We start from the raw sequence: 14,152 nt of genomic DNA on the forward strand, positions 1-14,152 counted from the left end.
AGGGAAAGCGATGCCACACAGGACCGGACTTACCTCCCCACACCTTAGCTTGCGAAGTAGTGGTTCCAATGCAAATATATGCGAAAAGATAATCACATCAGACTATTTGAACAGTTTGTCAAAATCAAAGTGTAGTTTGATGTGATTGTCTTTTTGAGTTTTGTTTAACAACAGAGACAACTAAAATCAATTTCTATGAACAAAGTTATTTTCAAAAAAACTTATCTCCATGGGACTGCTTCCTGGCAGGTTACACAGTAGACTTCAACTCTAAAGTCAACAAATACTCACCATCCTAAAAAATAATCAAATTTTGCTCATTCCATTCATCATTTTCAATTCTCTGACAATAGTCTTTATTCAACTGACAATCTATCCATTGCATTAACCCTTATCTTTGAGTGGCTTTTAACCTTGGCTAAGTGGTGGCTCATTAGTAAACTAAAGCTTGGAGCTATTGCTTCTTGAAAGTTCATCCATGCAACAATAGTTCTAAAACCATTCCAAGATTGGCAAAGATGCCAAGGAACTCGGCTTAAGATGTGGTTACACACTATCAAGACTGACATCAAACCTAGCTCTGGTCCACAGTGTTTGCTGCTAATCCCAGACGTGGTTGTCCATCACTATCTTGGCTACTATAGACCGTTGTGCATTCCTGGTCTGTGTTCATTCAGAATGCTGTGCATTCTATGGGAGGAGTCTGCTCAACCCATCCGGGATTAATGTGTCAAGTCAAATTAAAACTTCAATGGGTCAACATTACTATTAACAACATAAATTAATGGACTGCTCAAAACTTTTTTTTTTTTTTTTTTTTTTTTTTTTTACAAAGGCATCACCACATTATCAAGGCCCAGAGGCCACTCAAGGATAAGGGTTAAAGAGTGTACAGTAGAAGTTGGTCAATATAGTAATCATTAGTAATGAAAATTTGGTAAATTTAATAACTTATATGGAACGGCTCATCAAGAACTTATTTACCTTAGACTTGAACACAACCATATTGTAGTCAGCTGGAAAGCAGGAAAACGGAAGACAATTCCACAGGCGTGCAGTTCTAAGAAAGAAGCTTTGTTCATGGAATCTATGTTTAGGTTTAGGCACAGATAAAGAGTGGGGGAAATTATTGATAGTGTTTACAGCTAGACGAGTGTTTCTTGTGAAAGTTTGGCGAGGGGGGACCATAGATTGAAGCTCAGTTGAACACTTTCCATGAAAATAACGATACATCAGAGACAAACTCGCAACATCTCTTCTGTGAGATAGAGGTAGTAAGGAGGAGAAAAGGACATCTCCTACGAGGCTACGAAGTCTATTTTGAACTCTATCAAGGCAGGACAAGTCCTTTCTAGCAGCTCCTGCCCAGATGTGGCAACAGTATTCCATCCTTGGACGTACCTGGCTCTTATATAGATAGAGAATAGCATCAGCAGTGAGATATCTACTGGATCGATAGAAAGATCCCACCATTTTTCCAGCGGCCTTGGCAACAGATTTGATATACGTGCTCCATTTAAGATCAGGAGTAATGGTCAAGCCCAGAAGCTTAACTAGATAAGATATATAAAATTAAATGTGTGCACTTTAATACAATATTTATCTTAGTTCCTTCTGACACATTCGGGTACCTTTAAAATGCCTGATGCTTTTTTTTTTTTTTTTTTTTTATTACATTTTCACCCCAAACAAGGTACAGTGCTACTTTGATGTAGAGGGTTACTATCCGGAGCATAAGTTGTAGAGATACTATGTAGGGAGTTGAGCAGCAAGATGTCTATTCACATTACACTTAAACTTCTGCATGTCAGTACAGTTGGGGAAGCAGGGACCCAGAAGAGAATTCCAAAGTCTAGCAGTTCTGGGGAAGAAACTAGAGTAGAAGGCTTTCTTACATCTAGGGATCTCTACTGTGTAGGGGTGGGACTTTGCTGCTTGTCGGGTTTATCGGGGGTATTTATGTTTAGGGAATACAAGGGCTTGTAGTTCGGAGCATCCACTATTAAAATACTTGTAAAACAGGCAGAGGGATGCAACATTTCGATGAGACAAAGATTGAAGCTTAGATGACAATTCAGGACCTAGCAAATTGGTGACTCTTTTGAACCCTGTTCAGGAATGAGAGACTAACAACAGCCAACAAAATCCTTAGCAAACAGAATCCTGAACAGAAGCGTGTGCTTCATCCCAACTATTATCAATGGACCTGAGGTAATCTCGTCAGCATCAGACAAAGCCAAATTCTTTGTCAAGAACTTTGCAGCTAATTCTACCATTTGCGACCAAGGCCGCCAACCCCCAATATTTCCTACTGTATCAGAAAACACGCTATGTGATATACGTATATCTGTACGCGATGTTGCCAAGCTAATCAAAAACCTTGATTCCAGTAAAGCAACTGGCCTTGACGGTATTCCAATTATAGTACTCAAAAATATTCAACCAGAACTTGCGCCCATACTTACAAAACTGTTTAAACGTTGTCTTAAGGAGAATAGTTTCCCATCTCCCTGGAAAATTTTATCAGTATGCCCTGTATTTAAGAATTCAGGTGATCGCTCATCTCCCTCTCAGTACCGGCCAATAAGTCTCCTGTGCGTCATGAGTAAGTTGCTGGAATCTGTGTTAAATACAGAAGTAATCAACCATCTCAACAAAAATAACCTTCTTAGTGACACTCAATATGGTTTCCGTTCTGCTAGATCTACAGCAGATGTGCTTACAGTTATATCTCATAGGATTAGCAAATCTCTCGACGGAGGCAACCTTTCTAGGGCAATTGCTCTTGACATATCTAAGGCCTTTGATAGGGTATGGCATAAAGGTTTACTTCATAAGATCTCTAGCTATGGTATAGTTGGAATTTTCTTCTCAATTATTAAATCATTTCTTTCTGATAGGTTCATAAGAGTAGTAGTTGAGGGGCAAAAATCAGAAGCTCACAGTATTAATGCCGGTGTCCCTCAGGGGTCCATCTCTTTTCCTGATCTACATTAATGATCTTCCAAATCACATCCTTACATCATTTGTAGACATTTATGCTGACGACACTACCATTTAATAGTAGCACATCTAAGACAGTAAACGACCAAGTTCTCTCTAATTCTCTCTCCTCTGATCTTGAGTACAATGGGGGTAAGGAGTGACTGGTTACTTTTAATGCATCTAAAACTAAGCTTCGCTCTTTACATCATCAACATTCTGATCCACATCTGGCATCAATTGAAATGAATGGCTCTCGTCTTCAGGAGGCGTCAAGTTTTGACAAGCTTCTGGGTTTGACCATTACTCCTGATCTTAAATGGAACACGTACATCAAATCTGTTGCCAAGGCCGCTGGAAAAATGATGGGATCTTTCTATCGATCCGGTAGATATCTCACTGCTGATGCTATTCTCTATCTATATAAGAGCCAGGTACGTCCAAGGATGGAATACTGTTGCCACATCTGGGCAGGAGCTGCTAGAAAGGACTTGTCCTGCCTTGATAGAGTTCAAAATAGACTTCGTAGCCTCGTAGGAGATGTCCTTTTCTCTTCCCTGCAACCTCTATCTCACAGAAGAGATGTTGCGAGTTTGTCTCTAATGTATCGTTATTTTCATGGAAAGTGTTCGACTGAGCTTAAGTCTATGGTCCCCCCTCGCCTAACTTTCACAAGAAACACTCGTCTAGCTGTAAACACTATCAATAATTCCCCCCACTCTTTATCTGTGCCTAAACCTAAACGTAGATTCCATGAACAAAGCTTCTTTCTTAGAACTGCACACCTGTGGAATTGTCTTCCGTTTTCCTGCTTTCCAGCTGACTACAATATGGTTGTGTTCAAGTCTAACGTAAATAAGTTCTTGATCAGCCGTTCCATATAAGTTATCAAATTTACCAAATTTTCATTACTAATGATTACTATATTGTCCAATTTCTACTGTACACTCTTTAACCCTTATCCTTGAGTGGCCTCTTGGCCTTGATAATGTGGTGATGCCTATGTAAAAAAAAAAAAAAAAAAAAGCCGAAATGGGACAATACTCCATACATAGGCGAATGGTGGCCATGTAGAGATACATTTCAGGCATGAGTAACTTTCTAGCACGGTAGAGAGAGCCCACCTTCACAGCGGCCTTGGCAATGCTCTCAATATATCCGTTCCCATTCATATTCCCTGTGAACGTTACGTTGAAGAGTTTGAACAAAGTACTTTCAAGTATTGGTGGTCGAAAAGGTTTCTTATAATTATTAAAGGAAACGAGCTTAGTCTTGTCAGCATTGAACGTTACCATCCATTTACGTCCCCATTCCACTACAGACTGGAGGTCTTCCTCTAAGGTTTCCGCCATTGCCTTGGATATGTGTTCATTCGTTTCCCCTCGTGCCTGTTATAGAGCGTTGTTGTCGTCAACAAATATACCCATCTCAGAAACTATTTTATCAGGGAGGTCATTTATGAATATCAGGAATAATAAAGGACCAAGGATCGATCCCTGAGGTACACTCACATTTATATCATAGTTTAGACGTACGACAACTGTAAGGTAGTGGACTAGAGATTGATTAATTATGGACTCAAATATTTTGGCGAAAAGAGGGAGGAGGCTAATGGAGTGGTAATTTAATGGGTCAGTTCTTTTGCCAGAGTTCTTGCAAACTGGTACAACAGAAGTAGTTTTCCAGCAGTCAGGAAAGCATGATTCGTTAAGACATTTGTGAAAGGGTTTGGAGAGAACTGGAGCGACCTCAGCAGAGCATTTTTTTAATAGCACAACCAGGATGAGATCAGGTCCACACGCATTTGAGGTATCTAGGTTTTTATATCATTAACTTGAGAAGGGGTGATTTTCAGATCATCTAGTGTGGTTTCTGTCTACCAAGGAAAATCAGGGAGGAATTGTTTTGCTGGGTCCAAAGTAGAGTTTGAGGCAAACTGATGGGCAAGCATGTTAGCCTTCTTGGTTGCCGTGCAATTATGGCATCACTGCTTGACTTATAACCATTAATTATGCTAACTTGCTTATAACTTATTTTAAATATTAACTATTTTAACAAATAGGTCACAAATTAGTAGATAAAAGCAAAAAAAATATTTTTACACATTTTGTAATCTCATTTTATGTAACTGGGAGGTGTCTTTGTTTACTTTCCTTCCCAGGAAGGCAGGATTAGACAAAGTAAATTTTTAATATAGGAAGGAGAAAAAAAAAAAATCAAGCTCTCAAAAGGGTCACTTTTTATTGGAACAAAAATTAAAATTGTCTCAGTCTAGAAGGATTTCTTCTTCACTGACCGAGGACAGAAATAAAGTGTGCTATCCAGAACCTATCAGAACAGATATTACACTTTGCAATATTTATTGGCTATAAAAATAAAAGGATACAATGCAACAAATTAGATACAAGGCCATCAAAAGTGTGTGTGAGGGGGGGGGGATGAATTCCATTGGTCATTTTTTTTTGTCTATCCAACTCTTGGCTAAAATCATTGCAGTTACCATAATACCACATTTACTCTATGGAACCAGCCTACATAAAATATCCCCAAATTTTGCTCCTAGCTAAGAAAACTGAGTAACTGTCGATGCACCGGTAAATATCAAATGAAAATAAAATACAATTTTTTATTTCATTTTTGTCCGGTCAGCAAAAGGAAGTAAAAAACAAAAGGACTTCAAGAAAGATAGGCACTGAAATGTAGGAATATGAAGAATGACATGTTTATTATTACTTCAATATCATCCATTCGTGTGGCAAAGTGAAACTTGTCAACGTCAAACGTTCTGCTGACCAGTTCGTCCGCCAGTTCTGAGTTATTACAGCATGTGACCTTGGACGTAGTTGGCAGATACGCCGGGTCCCGGGATAGAAATTATGGTCAGGCCGAGTCAGAAACTATCAAATTAGTAATTATTTCATTTCGTAAATAAATAATTAAGTGCATTAACGTAGAGGAGAGATGTTTACTTAACCAGCAAAACAAATTGACTGACAATTTTTTGTTTTTTTAATAATAAAAAAAAAAGTGAGAACAAATGTGGGTGCTTCCTTCTTGTTAAAATTAATGTATTCCGATTTGACAAAATTTTCATGAAAAAGTAGGTAAATTTTCGGAATTTACTATTATCTTGAATATTTCGAACAATTCACTTTATATAGCTTACTTGCCAGATATATATATATATATATATATATATATATTCTTCATACTAAGTTCTACTCACGTATTAGTGTTGAATATATCACCTTATGAGTAATTTCGTGTGTGTGTGTGTGTATATATATATATATATATATATATATATGAAATATTACACTCATATTATAAGGTGATATATTCTCTGTCTATATATATATATACATATATATGGAGAGAGAGAGAGAGAGAGAAATAAATCTCTTAAAATCGAGACAGAGGCAAACTGAGGCAGCAAATCTTTATTTGCCTCCCCACGAGGATAGAGTTGGACACAAGGTCTGTTTATGATGTGGGGAAAATCCAACCTCACCTCCTACCACTAAAAATATGTCACTCTGGATTAGGATAAAAATGAAATTTTGCCTCAGGGGACAGAAAAATGAAGCTTAGTCTTGCGTAAAATTATCTCAATAATAATAAACTAATATATGTATTAATGGCACGTTTTTCTTCGCTTAATACGCACCTGTCTCTAATTGGCAAGGTTTTAAGGGCAGTAACAGCAAAAAGATTAGAACACTTCTTGTCTCTTGAATCGAGAAAAAAAAAAAAAAAAAAACTACATCAGTTATTCAGTTTTTTTTTTATCATTAATTTTATATTTTACGTTTTATATATATATAAAAAAAGTAGCATTTAATGAAAATGTTTTTTTTTTATAATATAAAGATTCAAAATCATAAAAAATGCCAATAACTGACAATGCCGTAGGTGTGTCTTTAATAAAAATCCAGTCAGACTAGATCTTAAGAATTTAACTCTGAAACACTATTTTTAAAGCTATATTTTAGACATTTTTAAACTAGTCTATAATGGATAGAAATTAAAACGATGTTTAAAATCATTTTTTTAAGTTTCATTTATTTGTCCATCTTAACCAAAATAATTGTCATTCGATATAAAATATCGTATTCAAAACTCATTTGTTATATTATTAGTTATATGTGACGATGATGAGGAGTCGTTGATAATACTTATTAGCATTTATATTAGTAATATTATTTATAATATTAAGATTAGAATTATTATTAATAGTAAAAAGAGGACGCCGACGTGTGGGTGGGACTTGGAAGAATCAAGGTTTTTTTTTTTTTTACCCGCGCCGCTCATATATCGTCATTTTTGCTTTCTGTTTCCACAGAAACGAATTCAGTATTTAAATTCATTCACAAATAAAAGCAGTTTTTTTGTATATTTTTAAATATTTATTTCCAAAAGAAATCTAAATTTAAATCTGATGGCAGGGTTTTTTGTTAGATTAAATTTAAATAAAAACAAAATTTTTTAAAAAATTAAAAAAAAAAAAAAACCAGCTCCCTTCCCCAAAGGATTTTTTTCTTTTCTGTTATTAAAAAAATGTTGCGTTTTCTTATGCAAATAATGTCATACTCCGCATTGCACTGAATTTTCTTGTTTTTAAAATAAAAGATATTTAAATAAAGTGTTGGAATGCGATACATCGATAAGAATTATGTCACTACAATCCATCCGTAGAGTATGAGGAGAAAAGCAGAAATTTTTTTTATTATTTATTTTTTTTTTTTTTTTTGACCCTTGCTGTAAAAACATGTCGTTAGTGTTTTCTAATCAACGAGATTATGGCTAAAATAATTAAAGCTGATAATCCAAAAGAGACGGGATGAACAAATACAACAGTTTAGAAGATAGTCACGCAATATGTATTTTTTTTATATAATAAATATTTCAGTTCATCCACAGACAACTGACTCGCCGTGTCACTCTTCACAAATGCATATATATTTTAAAATATTTATTATTGTGATAAAGCTCTATCTTAAAGAATATAGAGTCCTTTGTGTGTGTGCAAGCTCTGCTAACTTGGATCTATCCTGATCCAGAGAACATGATTTTTCATTTATATATATATATATATATATATATATATATATATATATATATATATATATATATATATATATATTATAGATGTGTTAAAAGAAAAGGGTAACGTCGAGATGAAACAAGTAGTTAAAAATCGATAAACTGCATTATTTTTGGTTGGTATATAAAAAAACAAAAACAAAAAAAAAACCGAACAAGTAATAAACGATGTAGGCTCAGATAGACGAATTCTCAAGGAAACGATTCAATAAATGGGGGATCAATTTACAAAGCCAAGTCGATAGTATTCTGATCCCTCATTTTAAAAACGAATTCAAATGCCTACAAGATCCACCCATTCTGATGAGGCTGAAGAAAAGAGAACTTGCAGAGCTTAGAATATTTCTCAGGGTTGACAGAATGAAACAAAAATATTAAGACGAATTATCATTCGATTTGCTTCTTTTTTAGTGGACATTTTATTGCCATAATAAAAAAACAATTATTTTTAAGTGCTTTTTCTCTTATAAACTTAATGCAGTATAGCTTGAAAGTCCTCATAAAAAATCTTTTTTTTGTTTGTTTGTTTGTTTGTTTGGTGCTTATGCATTTATGTTACCGTGCGATTTTTAATAGTATTTTCAAACTAAATTCAAGTTTCACGATATCTTTTTCGTTAAATTGTTAGGTGAAAGTACAGAGTAGTTACAAAACACCGTCCCCTCCCCATGTGAAGAATGGCTTTCAAAATAACGTTATTATTTCAGTACGGTAACATAAGTAACAACCTAAAGAAAGGAAATAAAAAAAAGATACTTATATCTTTTTTTTTTATTTCCTTTCTTTAGGTTGTTATTTTTCTTTTAACATTTTAAGGTTGAAGTAAAAAAAAAAAAAAAAAAAAATTGATATATAGAAATCAATGTTTTCTACTGAGAAAAGAATTCCGTAATTGGGAGAAGGGAGAAATCCGAAGATGAAGATGGAATGAATGAGATTACGTCATGACTTTCATCTTCCCACTAAAAAGAGAAAAAAAAATTAAAAGGAGAAACGTCCCCCTCCTCTGAGGGATGCGGAAGAAAATATTTGAAGCGAAGAATGAAAAAAAGAAATGCTCAGGCAAAGACAGTAGAGATGGACATTGTTATACATGAAAGAAATCGAACGGAGTTTCAAAAACGGAAAAAAAAAAGAGGGGGCGTTAAAGTAGAGAAGAAGAGGAGAAAGAATGGCGTAGGGAAAGATGGGGTCCAAGAGTTATGACCGCAATAATTATTTTAGGGGGCGTTTTTGTTTTATTTCAAGAAAAGGAAGTGTTTATGGATTTTTAAGAGGATGGCTGCAAAAACGGGGAGCATGTTTGTTGAGGGAGCAAAGAATGTGGGCGGTTGGTAAAGAAGATGCTGAGAAGAAGACGGTTATTCGGAGACAGACGTTGTTGGCGTTAAGGAAAAGACTTCCTTATTTTATAAAATGGGAGGATATTTTACGGGACAAAAAGGTGACCAATGGGGGAGGTAAATTTGGAAATGTATGAAACCGTTTACAAAAGTGTGTGTTTGGAAATATTTATGTAAGAGTGTGTAGGAAGGTAATCAGGAGAGTGTGTGCGTGTGTGTGTGTGTGTGTGAATATTAAGAGTGGGTGGAAAACGAGAAAGAGAATGAAACGAGTCAAGGATAGAAAAAAAGGAAAGAAAAGAGGGGAAGAAGATAAAGGTGAAGATGAGAGACGATAGGGAAGAAAGATGAGGGAGAGAGACACGGAGAAAGATGAGGGAGAGAGAGAAGGGGAAAAGATGAGAGGAAGAGGGAGAAGGGGAAAAGATGAGAGAGACAAGGGGAAAAGATGAGAGAGAGAGAGACAAGGGGAAAAGATGAGAGAGAGAGAGACAAGGGGAAAAGATGAGAGAGAGAGAGACAAGGGGAAAAGATGAGAGAGAGAGAGACAAGGGGAAAAGATGAGAGAGAGAGAGACAAGGGGAAAAGATGAGAGAGAGAGAGAGACAAGGGGAAAAGATGAGAGAGAGAGAGACAAGGGGAAAAGATGAGAGAGAGAGAGACAAGGGGAAAAGATGAGAGAGAGAGAGACAAGGGGAAAAGATGAGAGAGAGAGAGACAAGGGGAAAAGATGAGAGAGAGAGAGACAAGGGGAAAAGATGAGAGAGAGAGACAAGGGGAAAAGATGAGAGAGAGAGAGACAAGGGGAAAAGATGAGAGAGAGAGACAAGGGGAAAAGATGAGAGAGAGAGACAAGGGGAAAAGATGAGAGAGAGAGACAAGGGGAAAAGATGAGAGAGAGAGAGACAAGGGGAAAAGATGAGAGAGAGAGAGACAAGGGGAAAAGATGAGGGAGAGAGAGACAAGGGGAAAAGATGAGGGAGAGAGAAAAGAAAAGGAATAGTGGACAGAGAAATATGAATAATAAATTATATATATATATATATATATATATATATATATATATATATATATATATATATATTACTAAGGGAATGATATTCGTCTTCGTCCAAGATCCGACATAAAAAAAACCCAGTGAATCCGACATTGCTTGTTTAACCTTTAAAACGAATTTCCTCTACTTTTTTTCAAATGCATAAAATAAAAGGACATTAATGATAAAAGGAGTCATTTGCTTGATATCTCATAATTAAATTAACATGTTATTTAATTCACATTCATCGCATACACAACACATTCCTTGACATATTCAAAGCAAAACCATCAAGTCGTTTAGTTTTGCCGTTTGTTTTTTTTTTTGTTGTTTTTTCGTGGTGTTGATTTTATCAAGAATTAAACACAAAATATCAAACGTTTTTCTTTTCATTTTTAAAGTGATAAACTTGCATATATTAACTAAACCCACCACAAAACATGCATTCAAAACTAGAAATACTAACACACCGTCGGTAGAAAACGGGACCCGGGAAATAAGAAATGACTTTAGAATTATGTAAGCAATTACATGTTGTCAACAAAAATATACAAAATAAAGTGATGCATTTTGTTATTATGACAATGATTATTATTCGTTGTGCTGGTAGACAATACTTACAATCGAGATGTTTCTTTTTGGGTCCCATTATTTCCTCCGTGGTAGCTTTACACACAGATTTGGCGAGTCCCTGGCCAGAGATGCTGTGCCTGGCCGCATTGACGCGGTCCATAATACTTTGTCCAGACATGATGAGGCTGGTTTTTAGGGTAAGTCGCCTTTGATTATTTTTTCTTTTCTTTCGAATGTGACGTTTGTACACCAATAATAATAATAGACAAACACCGGAGGTTTAATAAATTGTAAAATGAGGGGAGGGTGGTGAGTGTTTTGGAAGTAAAAAAAAAAAAAAAAAAAAAAAAAAAATGGAGGCAATTAGGCGTTTGTCCGCAGCCAACCCAGGTGGTCGTTACCAACTGGGAAGCTGCCGTGGAAAAACTTGGTATGAGTTTCTGTTTTTCCTGTCTTTTTTTAATTTTTTTACAAATTTTTTTTAAGAGACCTAAAGAACGAAAAGGGGGGGGGTTGGATGACGTTGCTGACAGCAGACCTCAGCTGCTCTAAACTCCAAAATGGCGAGCAGCAGCAGGAACTGAGAAAACCAGCAGCAGCAGCAACAGTGGCGGCATCACGTGAACGAGTTAACGACACACGTTAAACAACTACGGTAGGCCAAAAGGGTAATAATAATCTATATATACTTCCTATTTTTACACACCTTGTCCCAAAACGAAGGAATAATGTTTTTAATGCTTAGGTTTCATGTTTGCTTTAACATATTTAAGAAATATAAATATAATCGGACAGCACTATTCAATAGTTTATTTTTTATGTGTTTTTTTTTTTAACTTATGCGTATTAAACAAAAGTTAAGGTTTATTTAAATTTCTAACATATTCTCAAAATATTTCTTTTGATACGTATCATCAAAAGAAATATGCTGCAAAAAATAAAGTTACGGTGTTGATTGTCTTTTCACATGTAGAACTTGTGAATTCTTCTTTAATGTTACTCTGAAGTTCTTCTTTCCAATTGCTGTTAGTGAAACACTCTGCTCTTCAACATGACCAAAAACCGAAAGTCAATCCTATGAGGCCTGCCTGCAGCTTAAGACGGACACCTTTTGCATCCTCTTACGATCACATTCTCTTCTTTGAATGATGCTTCCAAAAAACAGATGTACTGACGTGTTTTGTAGTTGTCATTAACAAAACATGTTTTTATTTTATTTATTTATTTTTTTTTTTTTGCAACAAATATTTTTAAAAAAGGGGAAAAAAAATAAAACAAAGTGCTGGAGAATTTAAGCAAAATATCGTGAATAAAGACAAAGTAACACTATTATATGGAGGTAAAATATAAAAAAGGAGCAAATGAAAAGTGTATTAATTTAGTCATTTTTATTGAAAGAAATAAAATGCTGAATTGCTGTTATTTCCCAAAGCAGGGGTTAGCAATCAACCTCAGGTACCATTTATAAAAATAAAAAAATAGAACATACTAAAAAGTCTCTAACTGAGAGACTAATTCTGGAATTAATTCTGTTGAATGGAACAACAAAGTTAAATTTATCGTCCAAACGATAGTGACAAACAAAACAGGAAAATATACGGTGTCCCTTTAAAATTAATAATACGAAAATAGTCTTACTTGATTTGTAAAACCTGGAAGAAAAGAAGCATGTAGAAAGGGGTCTTTAATAATGTTTTTTCTTTTCTTTTTCAGTCCCTTTCTTGAGAGGCACTCTCACAATCTTCTAGAACCTTCTGGTTCTAATGTCTTTGTTTTCTTTTTCTTTTAAAATAAAAATATCCTGATGAAAAGGGAATTTCGGTAGAATAGTTTTCTAAACGGTCTCTTTTCTTAGCTTCTGTCATGGAAAAAGCGTGAGTAGAATTTGCTCGCCTTGTCATGTCAGGCTTGCAAATTAAATTTGTGTTTCTTACAGAAAAGTATCTCAAAAAACAAACGATTCCTCAGTTAATCCTTTGAGGCTAATAATTTCCTAATTGGTAAAGCCGTGTTGGTTTTTAATTAACTGGGAATGAAATTGAAAACAGTTTTCTCTAAAGAAGAAAAATCCAGAATATAATATTTAATGTCAAAAACTTTTTTCTTAGCAGAGTTACAATCAGTATATATTTCACAGACCGGTTAAACTCGAAAACTGAGGAAAACAGGCACCCCCCCCCTCGCTCCTGACAGGGCAAGAGGAGGGTATTGCTGGAATAGTTGATGATGATGATAATGATGACGTGTAGTGTAGTGAAGAAGTGTAGGCGTTCAACTTAACAAAAGCAAAAAAAGGCCGAATTCCATCTTGCCCCCTGGCACCACTTGATGACTGCTAGGATTAAAAAAATAAAATTCTGAAAGTATCACCTTTGTGTAGTGAAGCAATGTACCAGCTTGTATGCATATAATCAATTTATCACGTTCAAAAGAATTGGGGGGGGGCATCCTATATATATATATATATATATATATATATATATATATATATCTATTAGTCTGCATGTTGGTACAGTCAGGGAAACGAGGACCAAGGGAAGAATTCCAAAGACAAGCAGTTTGAGGAAAGAAGCTATTAGATAAGAAAGCATTCCTATGACAACTGAATATCTCCACTGTGAAGGGGGGGGGGGGATTTCGCTGATTGTTGAATTGGTCGGGTGTATTTATGATGAAATGGCACCAAAACATCAAGTTCATCAGGGCACATTTTATTGAAGTATTTGTAAGGAATTTCTTCTTTTTTTTTTTTTACAAAGTCACCACTTATCAAGGCCTGGAGGTCACTCGAGGATAAAGGTTAATGACTGTATGCTAGTCAATGGGACAATATTGTAATCGTTAGTAGTGGAAATTTAGTAAATTGGATTACTTAAGGGGAATGGCTCATCAAGAACTTGTTTACATTAGACTTGAAGATGACCATATTGTAGTCAGTTGGAAAGCAGCAAAATGAAACAGAGTTCGACAGGCATGCAGTTTAAAGAGAGAAGCTTTGTTCACGGAATCTACATTTAGGTTTAGGCACAGATAAAGAGTGGGGGAAATTATTAGTAGTGGTTTCAACTTGACGAGTGTTTTTCATGAAAGTAAGGCAAGGGAGAGACCATAGATT

At 35.3% G+C, this 14,152-nt stretch overlaps 1 protein-coding gene across 45 annotated transcripts in view; it reads right to left on the reverse strand.

The window, feature by feature from the left end:
* Nucleotides 1-11,652, reverse strand: part of LOC145291553 (phosphatidylinositol-binding clathrin assembly protein LAP-like) — a 343,700-nt gene extending 332,048 nt beyond the window's left edge. For 11 of the 45 annotated variants that reach the window (XM_080137615.1, XM_080137614.1, XM_080137600.1 and 8 more), the window contains exon 1: nt 11,086-11,640. In XM_080137615.1, the coding sequence (XP_079993741.1) occupies nt 11,086-11,215 (130 nt within the window). In that variant the 5' untranslated portion in view covers nt 11,216-11,640. Of the gene's footprint in view, nt 1-11,085 lie in introns of all 45 variants that reach the window. The other 34 variants (XM_080137613.1, XM_080137603.1, XM_080137610.1 and 31 more) reach the window with 9 other exon arrangements.
* Nucleotides 11,653-14,152: the final 2,500 nt, after the last annotated feature.

This window comes from Euprymna scolopes, chromosome 12 (genome assembly GCF_053919585.1).
Source record: "Euprymna scolopes isolate OS-2025 chromosome 12, ASM5391958v1, whole genome shotgun sequence".
NCBI classification, from domain to species: Eukaryota; Metazoa; Mollusca; class Cephalopoda; order Sepiida; family Sepiolidae; genus Euprymna; species Euprymna scolopes.